The sequence below is a fragment of the Pelodiscus sinensis genome, chromosome 25 (genome assembly GCF_049634645.1).
Source record: "Pelodiscus sinensis isolate JC-2024 chromosome 25, ASM4963464v1, whole genome shotgun sequence".
NCBI classification, from domain to species: Eukaryota; Metazoa; Chordata; order Testudines; family Trionychidae; genus Pelodiscus; species Pelodiscus sinensis.
In genome coordinates this window covers 3,180,482-3,196,488 of record NC_134735.1, presented here as the reverse complement: position 1 = coordinate 3,196,488, position 16,007 = coordinate 3,180,482, and the positions used below count along the sequence as shown (strand labels likewise).

At 61.1% G+C, this 16,007-nt stretch overlaps 1 protein-coding gene across 10 annotated transcripts in view; it reads right to left on the bottom strand.

The window, feature by feature from the left end:
* FNDC5 (fibronectin type III domain containing 5) overlaps positions 1-14,337 on the bottom strand; it is a 53,480-nt gene extending 39,143 nt beyond the window's left edge. For 2 of the 10 annotated variants that reach the window (XR_012897577.1, XR_012897578.1), the window contains exon 1: positions 2,806-3,171. Coding sequence is in view for 6 of the 10 variants with exons in the window: in XM_075908644.1 (XP_075764759.1) it covers positions 2,806-3,142 (337 nt within the window). In the remaining 4 variants the exon portion in view is untranslated. Of the gene's footprint in view, positions 1-2,805; positions 3,185-8,288; positions 8,425-14,184 lie in introns of those variants that run through there. The other 8 variants (XM_075908647.1, XM_075908649.1, XM_075908648.1 and 5 more) reach the window with 8 other exon arrangements.
* Positions 14,338-16,007: the final 1,670 nt, after the last annotated feature.

The following is a 16,007-nucleotide window of genomic DNA, read 5'->3' as shown; positions in this document are numbered from 1 at the left end:
CTTCATCTCCGTGCGGCTCCCCTTCTGGAAAATGAGGGTTGCTTAATAGAGGCCCAGCAACAAACAGACTCACTCAAGGTCAGAAAGCTGGAAATAGAACCCAGATCCTCCCGGGGCTCTGCTTTCACCACTAGGTCGTGCTGCTATCCTCATTTACCTAGCCCCGCCGCCAAGACGCCTGGGCCCTTTACAAGGCACAAAAGAACGACGAAAAACAGACTCTGTGAAAACCAAACTGCCAAAAACTCCTCGTGTGCTCCCAGCCTGCCGACTCTGCGGTGACTCAAGGGCGAGGAAAAGAAGAGGGGATTGTCCTAGTGACAAGAACCCGGGAAGGGCACTGCAATTGCAACTGCCTTCATCGTGCTGTCTGTATTTCCCCGTTTCAGTCTTCGGGTACCTCTAGACTGCTCTGCACACTGCAGATCTCATTTCGAATTTATTTCGAAATAGGCTATTTCGAAATTTGGCGTGTCTCCATGGCACCAAATTTTGAAATAAAGCACGATTTTGAGGCATCCCTTATTCCTCGTGGGGCGAGGTTTACAGGGAGGCCGAAATAGCGCATCCGTTATTTCGAAAATGCTTTCAAAATAGCGGCACGCGTTCCTTGGACGCAGGGTAACTATTTCGGGACCCCGGAGCGATCCTGAAATAGCTTTGTAGTCTAGACGTGCCCTTTTAGCAAGCTGTGTGATTCCCACCACGTCTCCCAGCCTCTCATTTGTGAAACAGTAACTTCAGGGTGTCAGTGTCTGCTGGCAACACAAACAGCGGCCAAGGACAATTGTATCAAAACCAAAGGCACCTTTGGGGGGTCCCTTCTGTTCCAGCACAAACAGGACAAGGACTGGCAGAACGACAGCAGCTAACCCGTGTGGATCAGACACGGGCAGTTTTACCCCCTGGAACCAGGCACCATCCAAAAACGCCGAATGCTGAAATGCAAGAGCCTCTTGTGATCCGCCTTTTGCAAATCAAGGCAGCTGCGTTGCTAATGCCTTAACGCCACAGTTCCTGCCCTGTCTCGGGCCCTGTGTAGGAGTGGAGTGAGTGTGTCGGCACTTGTACCAATTCTTTTAAAATATAACCAGGGGGGAGCGGGCGAATCCCGAGCAAGGTGGCAGCGAGAGGCCTGTATGGGGTGAAGACTGGAAGTTCTGCAGAGGGGGGAGAACACCGGAGGTGGTTTTAACATGAGAACGAATGTCGTGGTGACCCCCTCCGTTCAGAACGCTTCCCCCTCAACGTCGCCAAGGAGCCGGCCGCCGAACGCCCCTCAGAGGAAAGGGGCCTGGTTGTGTGGGGGCCAGTGCACAAGACACCCCAGCAAGTCAAACAGCTAGTCTCTTTCCCGTACGACCTCCAGCCCCTGGTGGCTTCCTGGCTCCTGGGGGAGGCTGGTGTCTGTGGAGGGGAAGGGGCTGGAACTGCAGAGCAGGACAGGAGCCAGGTGGACCCGGCTTGCCCTTCTCTGTGGCGCTCGAAGCTGTTCGAGGAGACGTGTGTACTAAGGGAGGTGGCGCTGCCTTGGCCGGGTCCCAAGAAGGGGTCGCAGCTTAAGCACGTCTGTCCTGGTGGCCGCATGGTTATTACTCAAGTGACCACTGTCTCTGGGTGTCCACCTGGACACACCCCTGAGGGCCCTGCTGGTCAGCGGGCTAAAAGCCAGGCTCCTTTCTGGGGTGCGAGTTGGAGCGCTGACCCCGAGCCCGAGCTGCATGGGGCTGGACAGGAATCACAGTCGGTGGTAAATGAAAGCGGTTTCCCACGGGAACAGAGTCCTTGGTCTCTAGCGCTCGGGGTAGATCACACAGGGAGCCGCCTGCCCGTGCTCACAAGACACACGCACTCTGCAGACTCCGACACGGCTTCATTTCCTCCAATGTTGTTATCAAACCATCTTTTTAGTGAGTCTACACAGCCTCCCCCCGCACACACAGACACACACACAGCATCCCACACACACAACATCTCCTCCACAAACACAGACACACACATTCTCCCCTCCACACACACACACACACACACAGCATCCTCTCCACACACAGACACACACATTCTCCCCTACACACACACACACACACACACACACCATCCTCTCCACACACAGACACACACAGCATCCTCTCCACACACAGACACACACATTCTCCCCTACACACACACACACACACACACACACACACACACACACACACACACCATCCTCTCCACACACAGACACACACAGCATCCTCTCCACACACAGACACACACATTCTTCCCTCCACACACACACACACACACACACACACACACACACACACAGCATCCTCTCCACACACAGACACACACACCACATCCCCCCCACACACCACATCCCCTCCACAAACATAGACACACACATTCTCCCCTCCACACACACACAGACACACACAGCATCCTCTTCACACACAGACACACACCGCATCCCCTCCACAAACATAAACACACACATTCTCCTCTCCACACACACAGACACACATAGCACCCCCCACACACACACACAGCATCCCCCCAGACACACAGAGCATCTCTTCCACACACAGAGAGACACACAGCATCCCCTCCACACACACACACACACTCTCTTGCCCCTCTCTCGGCCCGGGTGGCCCGGAGGCCAGGCGGTCCGTCTGGGCTCTGGGGGGGGGGGCCGTGTCGCCCCAGGCTGTTCCGCGCGGGGAGCCCCGGGAAGTTTGAAACGACCCTGCGGGGGAGAAGGGGCTGGGGGGGGGTCCGGCGCCAGAGCCCTCCCGCCCCCCGGCCCCGGCCGCCCCTTACCTGCCTCCACCAGGAACAGGCCGGCGCAGCTGCAATAGACCAGCAGGGCTGCGCCGAGGGGCACGAAGCAGCGACCCGTCCTCCGGCGCGGGGCCATCCCGCATCGCGCGGCCGCAGGCTCAGGCCCGGGCTCGGCGGCGGGCGCCCGGCGCGGGCATCTCAGGACCGCGGGCAGCTCCCCGGCGCGGCTCCGGCGTCCATGGCGGGCGCGGGGCTCAGGGCTGGCGGCCGGGCTGCGGGGAGGGAAGAGCGGAGGCGCTGAGCTCCATGGGGCCGCTACGCGCCGCCGGCCGCTACCGCAGCGGGGGGACGTGCCCCGGCCGCCGGCTCCATTCATGGAAAGAGCCGCCCCCCCCGTCGGATCCCAGCCCCTCCTGCGCGTCATCAGCAACCTGCCCGCCCCGCCCGGCAGGGGAGACAGCGCCTGCCCCCCCGTCTGCTCCTGGCTGGACCCCCCCCGAGGAGAGACCGCCCCTTCCAGCCCCCCCCTCCTGTCTGCTCCTGGCCGGACCCCCCCGGAGGAGAGACAGCCCCTCCCAGCCCCCCGTCTGCTCCTGGCCGGACCCCCCCCCGAGGAGAGACCGCCCCTTCCAGCCCCCCCTCCCGTCTGCTCCTGGCTGGACCCCCCCCCCCGAGGAGAGACCGCCCCTTCCAGCCCCCCTCCTGTCTGCTCCTGGCTGGACCCCCCCCCCCGAGGAGAGACCGCCCCTTCCAGCCCCCCCCCTCCCGTCTGCTCCTGGCCGGACCCCCCCGGAGGAGAGACCGCCCCTCCCAGCCCCCCCTCCCGTCTGCTCCTGGCTGGACCCCCCCCGAGGAGAGACCGCCCCTCCCAGCCCCCCGTCTGCTCCTGGCCGGACACCCCCCCCCCGAGGAGAGACCGCCCCGCCCAGCCCCCCCCCGTCTGCTCCTGGCTGGACCCCCCCCCGAGGAGAGACCGCCCCTTCCAGCCCCCCCTCCCGTCTGCTCCTGGCCGGACCCTCCCGGAGGAGAGACCGCCCCTCCCAGCCCCCCCTCCCGTCTGCTCCTGGCTGGACCCCCCCCGAGGAGAGACCGCCCCTCCCAGCCCCCCCTCCTGTCTGCTCCTGGCCGGACCCCCCCGGAGGAGAGACAGCCCCTCCCAGCCCCCCGTCTGCTCCTGGCCGGACACCCCCCCCCCGAGGAGAGACCGCCCCGCCCAGCCCCCCCCCCGTCTGCTCCTGGCTGGACCCCCCCCCGAGGAGAGACCGCCCCTTCCAGCCCCCCCTCCCGTCTGCTCCTGGCCGGACCCTCCCGGAGGAGAGACCGCCCCTCCCAGCCCCCCCTCCCGTCTGCTCCTGGCTGGACCCCCCCCGAGGAGAGACCGCCCCTTCCAGCCCCCCCCCCTCCTGTCTGCTCCTGGCTGGACCCCCCCCCGAGGAGAGACCGCCCCTCCCAGCCCCCCCTCCTGTCTGCTCCTGGCCGGACACCCCCCCCGAGGAGAGACCGCCCCTCCCAGCCCCCCCTCCTGTCTGCTCCTGGCCGGACACCCCCCCCGGAGGAGAGACAGCCCCTCCCAGCCCCCCGTCTGCTCCTGGCCGGACCCCCCCCCGAGGAGAGACCGCCCCTTCCAGCCCCCCCTCCCGTCTGCTCCTGGCTGGACCCCCCCCCCGAGGAGAGACCGCCCCTTCCAGCCCCCCCTCCTGTCTGCTCCTGGCTGGACCCCCCCCCCCGAGGAGAGACCGCCCCTTCCAGCCCCCCCCCTCCCGTCTGCTCCTGGCCGGACCCCCCCGGAGGAGAGACCGCCCCTCCCAGCCCCCCCTCCCGTCTGCTCCTGGCTGGACCCCCCCCCGAGGAGAGACCGCCCCTCCCAGCCCCCCCTCCTGTCTGCTCCTGGCCGGACCCCCCCGGAGGAGAGACAGCCCCTCCCAGCCCCCCGTCTGCTCCTGGCCGGACACCCCCCCCCCGAGGAGAGACCGCCCCGCCCAGCCCCCCCCCGTCTGCTCCTGGCTGGACCCCCCCCCGAGGAGAGACCGCCCCTTCCAGCCCCCCCTCCCGTCTGCTCCTGGCCGGACCCTCCCGGAGGAGAGACCGCCCCTCCCAGCCCCCCCTCCCGTCTGCTCCTGGCTGGACCCCCCCCGAGGAGAGACCGCCCCTTCCAGCCCCCCCCCTCCCGTCTGCTCCTGGCTGGACCCCCCCCCGAGGAGAGACCGCCCCTCCCAGCCCCCCCTCCTGTCTGCTCCTGGCCGGACACCCCCCCCGAGGAGAGACCGCCCCTTCCAGCCCCCCCCTCCCGTCTGCTCCTGGCTGGACCCCCCCCGAGGAGAGACCGCCCCTCCCAGCCCCCCCTCCTGTCTGCTCCTGGCCGGACCCCCCCGGAGGAGAGACAGCCCCTCCCAGCCCCCCGTCTGCTCCTGGCCGGACACCCCCCCCCCGAGGAGAGACCGCCCCTCCCAGCCCCCCCCCCCAGTCTGCTCCTGGCCGGACCCCCCCGGAGGAGAGACCGCCCCTCCCAGCCCCCCCCCCCCGTCTGCTCCTGCCCGCCCCCAACTCCCCAGCTCACTCTCCCTGCTCCGGGCTGGACCCCCCCCAGAAGAGAGACCGCCCTTCCGAGCCCCCCCTCCCGCCAGCCCCTGGCCGGTCCCCCCTCCGCGGCCCCTGCAGCCTGCCCAGCGTCCTGAGGGTTGCGGCGGCAGCACCCAGAACCAGCCCGGGCATAGGACCCGGAGCTCGCTGGGCAGGCAGCCCGGCCCCCACGGGGCACTGGGAGCCGGGAGCAGGAGGCTGCCTGGTGGAACTGCAGCCCGGCACGCTGCCCCCTGCCCCGGGCTGCTCCGATCTGAGCCCAGGCCGCGCCTGGACAATTCTCCGGCACCGGCAGACTCCTCCGGCCCTGGCCCAGCCTGGTGAGAAGGGCTGCGGGGCTGGAGCAATGAGCCCCCAGGAGCGGGGGGACGTGGCCCGGCAGAGCGCTGTGACTGCAGCCTCTGGCTGGAGGACAGCTACATAACCCCCCCTGCATGCCCCCCCCATGCTGCCAATTACAGGCCGGCAAAGCCAGCTTCCCTCCCAGCACAGGGCCTGGAGCAGAGCAGAAAGCCCCCGGCTGGGGGTGGGGGGGCGAGAAGTCACCTCTGGCGGAACCGTCCCCTCTCGATTGGGCTCCGTGCGGTGGACAAGGCTGAGCCGGAATCCGGAGCGCCTGGACTTTCAGAGCCCTTGGCCAGCTCCCTCTGCCAGCCAGACGCCGAGAACCAAGGCCCTAACCACTAGGGACCACTGCACCTCCCCCCTTGCTCCTGCCACAATCTTAATAGAGAAATGGAGCCCCTGCACATGCCCCTCCCCGCAGGCACCAGACACCCCTGGGCCTCGCCAGGAAGAGGGTTAATCCTGGTGTCCTGGCCAAATTCAGGTTTTCCCTCCCTGCCTTCCATCTCCTTAAACTTGCACGGGCAGTTTCAGTCCTAGCTTAGCCTGCTGTGGCCTTGTTCAGCAGAGGCAGGGTTTGGCCCCAGGGGCAGGCAGCTGCAGTGAGGTGCCCTGGTGCAGTGAGGATTGTGATGCATTTCCTGCTAACCTTTCCCCCTCTTCCGAGGACAGCGGGGCCTCTCTGAATTGGGAATGGGGGACACGGTCGGTCGCTGAGTCCCCTCCCTCGAGCGTAGCCCAGCAAATCTGACTCTGCCAGAAAGGGCTGGGCTCGTGAAAAGGGGGCGCCGACTTGTCTCGCACCCCAGCCGCAAAATCCTGCAGCAAACGCCCTGTGAAGTCAACAGAACCTTCTACCGGCAGACGCCAAACGACGTCCCTAGCATGGGGGTGGACTCACTACCTGAGAACCGCACGTGAAGAGGGACCGGCTGGTCGCCCTTTCCTTCCCGTTGGCCTGAGGACGTGCAAGGATTTAGCCAGATCACGGCTGGCATGTAAGTGCCATGCACTCTCCTTTTGCGTTGGGGGAGGTTTGAGAGGACATTGGGGAGAAGGCTGGGCGCAGGGTCAGCTGTGAGCGTCACCCCCCCCACACACACGCACATGCACACGCACATGCACACGCACACTGGCATGTCTTGGTCGGTCTTTCTCCCAGGCTTCCTTTCCCATATTACTAAATTCATGTCGCACGCTCTTATGCACCGGGCACCAGAGAGGGGTGCTTCTATTTCAAGCGCTGCCAGTCCCCTGCTGCATGAACCTGTCACTTCCCTCTCTGTGCCTCTGTCTCTCCTCCTACCCTGTGTGTGTCTTGCCAGCGCAGGCCGTCAGCCCTTTAGGGGAGGGGCTCTGTGTCTGTAGAGCACCGAGCACAACGGGGCCTTAGTCTGGATCCCAGTTTCTGGGCGCTGCTCTATCCCAAATCACAATTGTACATTCCAGATCCATGCCTGGCGAATTGCCACAGCCTCCCATAGAATTATGCCAGAATCACAGCTGGCCTCTTGCAGCCTAGGGGGACGCAATGGGATTTTCTGGCTTGCCCTGTACCCCCAATGGTTAGCTATCCAATACCCTCGCAACAGCTGGTACTCGATGGCAGTGATGCTTTATTACCAGGGCAGGCCCATATGCAGGAATTTCTGTGTGTGTGTGTGTGTGGGGGGGGTGCTTTCTTGTAAATGTGACTGCACCACCCCGCCATGGTCCCCCAAATAAGCGTGCTCTGGCCGGCTAGGGGAAGGCTGGGGCTGATCCCCCCATCCCAGGAGCAAGACCTAGCCCTGCCCCCAGCCTCACTCCTGGGGGGGCGGAGAATCAGCCCCAGCCTTCCCTCAGCCGGCCGGACCATGGGGGAACATGGAGGGGGGGCGTTCGCACCCTTTGCACACCCCCCCCCACATACAGGCCTGCAGGGATTCGCGTAGTAGCCAATATAATTGTATTGTCTAATACTCCCCAGATCTGAATGTAGAGCCCAGCTCGTGGTACTGCCTGCGAGGCTAGAATTAGATGTTCGTTTCGGTTAACGAAGCTGGCAGGGTTCTGATGGAAGGCGACGAGTGGAAGGGAACAGAGGCAATTTTCCCGACTTGGACCAAGCCCACCGGCCAGATGTCACTGAATAGGCAGGCCCAGCTCTTGGCAGGGATGACGGGCACTGTCGCAACCCCAGGAGCTAGACAAACACGACGCCTTTGGTCTCTGTTCCCCTCCTGTGCTGCGCCCGCAGAAGAATTGAGCCGGTAGCAGCAGGCACCCCGGACAGAGGAGCAGACTCTGTCCCCATGTGGGTGGCCCTGCAGGCTTTGAGACCCCCACAGCAGAGCGAAGTCCTGCTTGTGTGGACAAGCGGCTCTAAGGGGGGTGGCCAACGCATGCTCTAAGGCGCCCATGGAATTACCCAGAGTATCCCCCTGGCCAGACCTGTTTTCACTGCAGCGTTGCGGCTTGCAGAGACTACAAGTTCCATCATGCAATGCTCCAGACGCTGCATTTGCTATGGGCCACACCCCTGGAGAGCTGCAATCAGCTGCTTTCTTTTCTAGCTGCCTGCTAAGGTTTTCATGGAGCATCAGTCACTACCATACCTTGAGCCTGTTGCCAGCTCAGGCTCCTGGCACGTTGTCAGTCGGAGAGAGTTCACTTTATAGGCCGGCCGGTGCAGCAAGTTGCAGTTACACCCATGCGATGGATTTCCCCAGGGACTGGCAAGCAAACTGGGCCCTAAGAATAATGATAGAAATGTAGCCGTGTTAGTCTGGGGTAGTTGAAGCAAAATGCAGGACAATGTAGCAATTGGGCCCTAAGAAAGCAAATGCGTCACGTTCTCTGTTGCTTTCCTCCCTCTGCCTCCTTTCAGAATGGAGGTGAGAACCCCGTGTCTGGGAAGAGGGCAGCAGCAAGTAGCCCTTTATTGCAATTCGCCATCTTGGATTAGTCTTTGTAATGCAGGAGTGTCTAGGCTGGGCCGGTTGTGTGCCTCACATGCCCGTCGTAAGTGACGGCCCCTGCTTCGAGTGATCCCCTTCCTACAGAGCCATCCTTCCTCAACTTTAAATGATTATCTCCAAGGGCCGAGTCTGCATTTATTCACTAACGGTGTTTCCTGGCTGTCAGCAACACTCACACCCCTCCACCACTGGGCTCTGGGTTCTGCATGGATGAGTCTCTCTTCACCTGGAATGTTTGTGAAGGAGCATATCTGAAAAGAGCCTTTAATCTCCCTCCACGCGCTCCTCTTTGATTCACAGCTGGGCACAAGTGCTTGGCTCCTTACAGAAGCTGATTGCTCTGCAATTAAATGGCTCGCCCAGTTAATGCCTTCGCCTTTCATCTTCTGGCTGGTAACAGATTAAACTTCCAAGCGCGCCAGACAAAGCGAAGGCGTGAAGGAAAGCAAGAGAGGGATGGAGGACGAGCGTGAATGAATGTAAGAGATGACAGAGGATCCATTCCTGACTGGTCGCTATACTCAGTCTGGATGTGCTGTATGTCCATTATTCTTTTCACGGGCCTCTGAGGTCTACAACCCCTACTGAACTCAGTAGGGGTTCAGGCACTTAGCCTTAGAAACTGATCCTGCCAGGAGTTATGTCTACACTGCAGCACTATTTCAGGATAGCATATCTTATTTAGAAGTTATTTCAAAATAGCTTATTTCGAAATCTGGCACTGTCTACACAGCACTTATTTTGAAATAAATCACTATTCTGAAATGTCCCTTACTCCTCGTAGAATGAAGTTTACAGGGATGTCAGAATAGCGAGCCCCTTATATTTGGAAATAATGGATGTGCTCAAAAGACGTGGAATAGCTATTTTGGAATATCTCCGGTAGCCCAAAATAGTACTGCAGTGTAGTCATAGCTTTAGGGACTAACAGCTTTATTAGGGAATGAGCTTTCATGGTAAAACCCACTTCATCGGATGAATCGGAGTGGAAGTTACAGAAGCAGGGGTATATTTAAGGAAGAAGTTACTTGTGTGAATGAAGCTAATCAAGTCAGGGTGGAAGTGGCTCATTCACAGCATGTGGGGTGGAGATGTGAATATCCAGAGAGGAGGAATTGCTTTTGTAATGTGGTAACCAGTTGAGATCCTAATTCAGTCCTAACTTGATGGTGTTGAATTTGTAAATGAATCCCAGTCCAGCTGTCTCCCTTTGTATCTGGGTTTTGAAATTCTGTCGTAGAAGAATTTCCTGGAGCTTAGGCCCATAAAAGGCTATTAGCCAGGGGATAAAATGGTGTCCTTGGCCTCTGTTTGTCAGAGGCTGGAGAGGGATGGCAGGAGACAAATCGCTCGATCATTGTCTTCGGTCCTCCCTCTCTGGGGTACCTGGTGCTGGCCACTGTCGGCAGACAGGCTACTGGGCTAGATGGACCTTTGGTCTGACCCAGTACAGCCGTTCCTATGTTCTTATATTCTTAAGAATGGCCACTTTCAAATCCATTACAGACGGTACAGGGAGCGTGAAGTGTTTCCCTACAGGTTTGTGTGTTATCAGGGCCGGACTAAGGGGTGAGCTAACCAGGCAGCTGCCCAGGGCGTCAACCTATGTGGGGAGCGCCCGGCTCCCAGCAGGCTGCAGTGGCCACCCGGGGCGGGGGCCATGTTAACCCCTGCAGCACCAGCCAGCAGCGCCTTTCCCCCCTCGGCCACAGGGCCCTGCACAGCCAGGCGCAGCCCACCCCGAGCTGCACGCCATCGGCGGTGGCTGGGCCGACTGGGCAGCACATGCGCCATGCGTCCGCCCACGTGCCCCGGGGGCAGATCTGTGCATGTGTCATGCACCGGAGGCAGGGCCGCACGTCCCGGGGGCGGGCCCGCACATGCGCCATGCGCCCGGAGGCGGGGCCATGCGCCCGGAGGCGGGGTCATGCGCCCGGAGGCGGGGCCATGCGCCCGGAGGCGGGGCAGCACCACACACCTGGGCTCGGGCTGGCCCTGTGTGTTATCATTCCCTGATGTCTGATTTGTGTCCAATTATCCTTTGGCGCAGAGACTGTCCAGTGTGGCCAATACACGTGGCAATCCTGCTTCTGTAACTTCCACTCCAGCGCAGCTGATGAAGCGGGTTTTACCCATGAGAGCTGATGGCCTGATAAATCTGTTAGTCTCTAAGGTGCCACAGGACGACTCATTTTCCAAAGGTTGTAAATGAATTAGTGTCACCCTGGTAGGACCTCTGGCCTCTGAATTCCATTTGCTCCAACCCAGGCCCCTGTTAAAGATCAGGCATCAGACTTGATCCTGGACGGCGCCTCAAACACCCCCCCCAGCAAATCAGTCAATGCTCCCCCCGCTCTGAAAGGACAAGCACCTGCCAAAGGACCTACCGGAGAATGTCCATTCCCTGTAACACAGCTGCCCTATCTAGTATGGGGTAATGGTGTGCGCGCGCACACACACACAAATGCACACACACGCACATATGCATGCACACACTCACACACATGCACACTCATACACACACACGTATGCACACACTCGTGCACACGCACACGTGCAGACATACACACACATGCTCAGTACAACACACTTTTGTTTAAATCAGATTCTACAGAGACCTTTGTAAGCCTCATAATCTTGCCCCTCCCCAGCTCTCGCTCATCTGGAGAGTAGCCTGAGTAGAGAAAAAGTGCCCGGGTCATTGTGCCGCTTGGATACCCCTTTATGCTGCTGTCCCCTTGTATCCACCCCAGAAGGAACCAGAAGCCGAGCTATTTCCTACCTCACATTTCAGTGTGTCACAGGATGACTGAAAGCAGAATTAAAAACACCCTCCATTAGCACTAATAATTACCACCGAAAACCAATGTAGGTCGCCCAGGGCCCGTACGGCCAATCTTTCTGACAGAAGCACTTCGGTGGCCCGCCCGCTGCCTTTCATTAGGTGGGCTGATAAATCCAATATTCTTTGCAAGACGTGTCGTTTGGGTTCCTTGATTGTCAGGCAAAGCTTTCCTGGGACAGCTGAGCCGGATGGAAGCGCCTGTCTCTGTTGTTTAGCTAAGACCGTCTGGCACGCCGGGACACAGGCGATCCAGAGCGGCGTGGAAGCAGGCGCGCTGATGACAGTTTCCAAAAGGAGAAGGGGTGAGAATTCCAGCCAGCTTAGCGTGGGGGCTTGGAAGGGCCGTGGCTACTTATTGCCCCAGCTCAGGAGGAGAAAAATAGCAGCCCCGCCTGTATCACCAAAAGAAGGCCTTATTTAAGCAAGCGCTGTGGGGAGGTTGCAGGGCTGGAGAGCCAGTGCTGGCTCCCTGGTGCTAGGGGAGGGGACGCCCCGAGGCTCAGGGGCCGGATCCAGACAAGCTGGGGGCCGTAGGGTCCCTACCCTTGCAACAGAGCGTTCTGATTGAGAGCCGCTCGTCAGTGGGCGAGATTCCAGCCGTTCCGGTCATGCCCAGAAGAGCAGGTGTCGGGGGACCTCAGAGGCAGTGAGCTGGGCTCTGGGGGGAGGCGTGTCCAAAGCCCGGCCCCACCCCAGATGATGAAACTCCCCTGAAAGCCTGGGAGCTGCCAGTCAGGGCAGAAAGTGACAAATTGAAGTCAGGGATTGATCAGATTCACTTTGGGACTTTCTCTGCCCCTTTCCCATGCCCCCCCCGCCAAGCCCTGGATCACTTCCTGGGGGGCAGGGACTACTTCCTCAGTAGCTGGGCAAGGATAACATGGCAAAAGCTTATAGGTCAATGCTGTAGGCCACATGCATTTCCTTCTCCCGGCCGCCAGGACATTTTTTAGGAGGCTGGCCAGAAGCACGGCTCAGTCCTGGCTCACACCAGGCCTGGGACCTTCCCCCGCTGCGGTTCTGCATTTAAAGTGTATTCGGAGCCAGGCAGGCAGGCAGCCCGGCTCACACCAGGTCTGGGAGCTCAGACTCCACCCCCGGACAAGGACTACTGCTACCTCGTGCTGCTGCCTCTGTATCAGAGGCAGCAGCGTGAGGTGGGAGGCAGCTGGTCCATGGGGGGAGCTGGGTTTTAAACTGGCTCCCCTTGTGGACCAGCTCCCGCCTTGACACCCCACGCTGCTGCCTCTGATAGAGATGCGGAGTGGCCGGGGGTGCCCCAGGAGTGGGGCCGGAGCGCACTGGCTGCCGGGCCTGCCCCCGGGACTACAGAATAGTTGAGTAACCAATAAGAATTCATGAGGTTAATCAACGATTCAATTAACCGATATTTAACATCCCGGGAGCCACGCTGAAGCAGGGGGCGGCGTGTGAGTGGGGCCAGGCTGGCACTTTGGGAAGGCAATGCCTCCCCCTGCCTCTTCTACCCACTGCCCATGGGCTGGACTGTCACAGGGTGCTGCGGGCTGGCACTTAGGGGCACTGGTCAAGACCCGTGTAGGAGGCTCCAGACTCGGAGAGCGGGAGGAAGTGCAGGTCAGGACAGAGGGGCGTTAGCAGAGCGTGCGGAGGAGTCTTGCACAACAGCTGCGCACTCCCTGGCTAGACCCGGCGCAGGTCAGGGGAGCAAAAAATCCAGCTCCAGAAACCGAATGAGAAACCCCCCAACCGGCGGGACGCTGGCGAAAGGAAAGTGGATTTAGCTTCGTTCCTTCACCATGAAATTGGCTGGTTCGAGCACAGGGAGGATGGAACGCACACATGAGTTCCCAGAGCATCTCCTGAGGCACGCGCTCCCTCCCCGTCCGCGCCAGGGCTGCGCTCAGCCCCGGGGAGCTTAGGAGAATTCACGATTGTTCCCGGGCCAGCGCAGAGAAAGAAGATGCTCTGAACTCACAGCGGCCCCCGCCGCCTCCTGTCTCCCTTCCCTAACCAGCGAGGAAGGGGTCTGCAGCCGCAAGACGGATGGGTCTGTCTCACACAGCAACGAGGCACAATTCATCCAGACTTGACGGCTGCCTCTTCTGCGGAGTGGCATGAATGGGGCTGAGACACAACTGGCAGCTCCCACTCTCCTCCTGGCAGTTTTATGATAATTGGAAGGGGAAGGAGAAGTAATTAACAGGCGCCTGACACAAGGAAAATTAAATACCTGGGCCTTTTCCCCTTCAGTCACACTGAATCCTAAAGACTCAGCAGAAGGCCCAGTCCAACAGCCCAGAGAAAGAAAGGACCCTTTTGTCCGCTCCATTGCATGACATCCACACAGCTCTCACACACACACACACACACACACACACACACACGCCCCACGTGCCACACACACACCCCCCATGTGCCACACACACACACACACCCACGTGACACACACACACACACACACACACACCCCACGTGCCACACACCCCACGTGCCCCACACACACACACACACACACCCAACGTGCCACACACACACACACACACACACACACACACCCCACGTGCCACACACACACACACACACACACACCCCACGTGCCACACACACACACACACACACCCCACGTGCCACACACACACACACCCACGTGCCACACCCACCCTGCCCACGTAGATACAAATTGCATAGTCCCAAGGCCAAACTCACCTGCCTGCCTCTCACGCCCTCCTGGGGACTCTTCTGCTTGGAAGCCAGGCAGCTTCTGTCTCCCTCTCTCTGGGGCAGGGTCCCCCGTCGCACCCAGGGCTGCCGGGCTCTGTCCTGAGCTGCATCAGGCATAGTGTGGGGGGGGGGGACAGCTCCACCCTTGCGGACATTCCTCCCCCCCCCCGCAAAGTCCAGCTGCCCGGCCCAGAAAGGAAAGTGACACCAGACACGGCTGCGCCCGTCCCTTGGAATGCAACGGGGCCTCCTGGTGGGACAAGCTCTTGCCGGCTGCTCAGCTGCCCCGTCCTTCCCCAGGCCCTGAGCTCCCTCTGCCCCACCCGGCTGGCCGGGGGATGGGCGTTCCCAGGCAGGACAGAGGAGCGGCCCCGGGGACACAATGGAGACACTGAAGACTTTTAGGGCAGACAAGGCAGGAGGCCCAGAGGACACGTCTCCAGCCTGCCTGCAAGGGAGCCCCTGAGCTCCAGGCAAACTGCCCACCAGCTCAGGGCTCTCTGGAGGCCCCCGCAAAGCCACCCAGCAGGGCACCCCCAAGACTCAGTGGGAGACGACCTGGCCGTGCTCAGCCCCGCCGTGGAGACGGGAAGCCGGCGCGGAGAGCCGCAAAGGGAGCCCTGCCAGGGAGGGCTCTGTGCTAAGAACTCCGCCCAACCTCGTCATTCGGCCAGAGCAAAGGCGGGAACCCGCTGGCGGGGACAACAGGGTTTGGGGCAGCGTCCGGGTGACGGGGGCTGCGGAGGTGAGGAGCTGCAGGAAGCTGGCGAGCACCAGGAGGCAAGAGGTTAAAGAGAAACAAGGGCTCAGCGTCTTTACCCTGCTGGAGGCAGGTGGCTGCTGTCAGGAGCCATCTAAGGCCCCTGTTTCTTTCAGTGGGAGTTTGGTGCCTAAACCCTCTGGGCCTTTGTCCTCTAACTGGAGCAGTTTTAGCGCCGAAAGTCTCCGGTTCAAACCCTGCTCTGGCCAGTCCCGCACACCCCAGGAAAGGGCGTGGGCTTCAGCCCAGTGACCCGGGACCCGCGGCACAGCCGCCGGCGGGCAGAAGCAGTGGTCTAGCGGTCTGCGTGCCAGGGCCGGCCGGGGCTGTGACGGGACGTGGGGGGAATAAAGCCAGCGGAGGAGGGACCTGGACTCAGTTCTAGACAGGAGGGGAACGTTCCTGTTGCCGTGCGCCCCGCCCCTGGGCCAGCTGTGGGGGGGCCTTTGCTGGAGCGATGCGGGCACCCGCCCACTCACCCAGCCGGGCTCTGGCGGTGTGGAAAGAGCCGCGGGTCGCTCAGTGACTTGGGAGCCTCTGCTCTTGTTGTGTCGCCCATCACAAAGGTCAGCCGATAGCGCATCGACCGCGTGGGCCTTTGCCAGAGACTCTGCTCCCAGGGGCCTTTAAATGCTTCAGGCCATGAACCTGCTGCTGCCTCTGGCGGTTTACGACTCTCCGGAGGGGGACGAACGGTGCTGCTGCGAGGCGCAGGGACGTGCCAGCCGGGGGAGATGCGCAGCCGGGCGCAAAGTGCACTGCGCTAAGCAAGGCAGAGGGGACGTGAGATGACAGGCAGGCCGGTGCGGCAGCCTCTGAGACCTACATCAGCGCTGCTGTGTGGACAGACACGCTGGAAGTAGCCTGCACACGGTGCCCAGGCCCCCAACGAGGGCTCACAGCAGCTGCCCTCGCCAGAGATAGGCAGGCCCAGGGGGCAGATTTTTTTTTTTAAACAGGCGAAACGCCCCGCGAATGTCAGGGTACTGACTTGGGAACCGTTATGATGCCAATACAGCCTACTGGGCCATCCAAGTGGCTAACACAG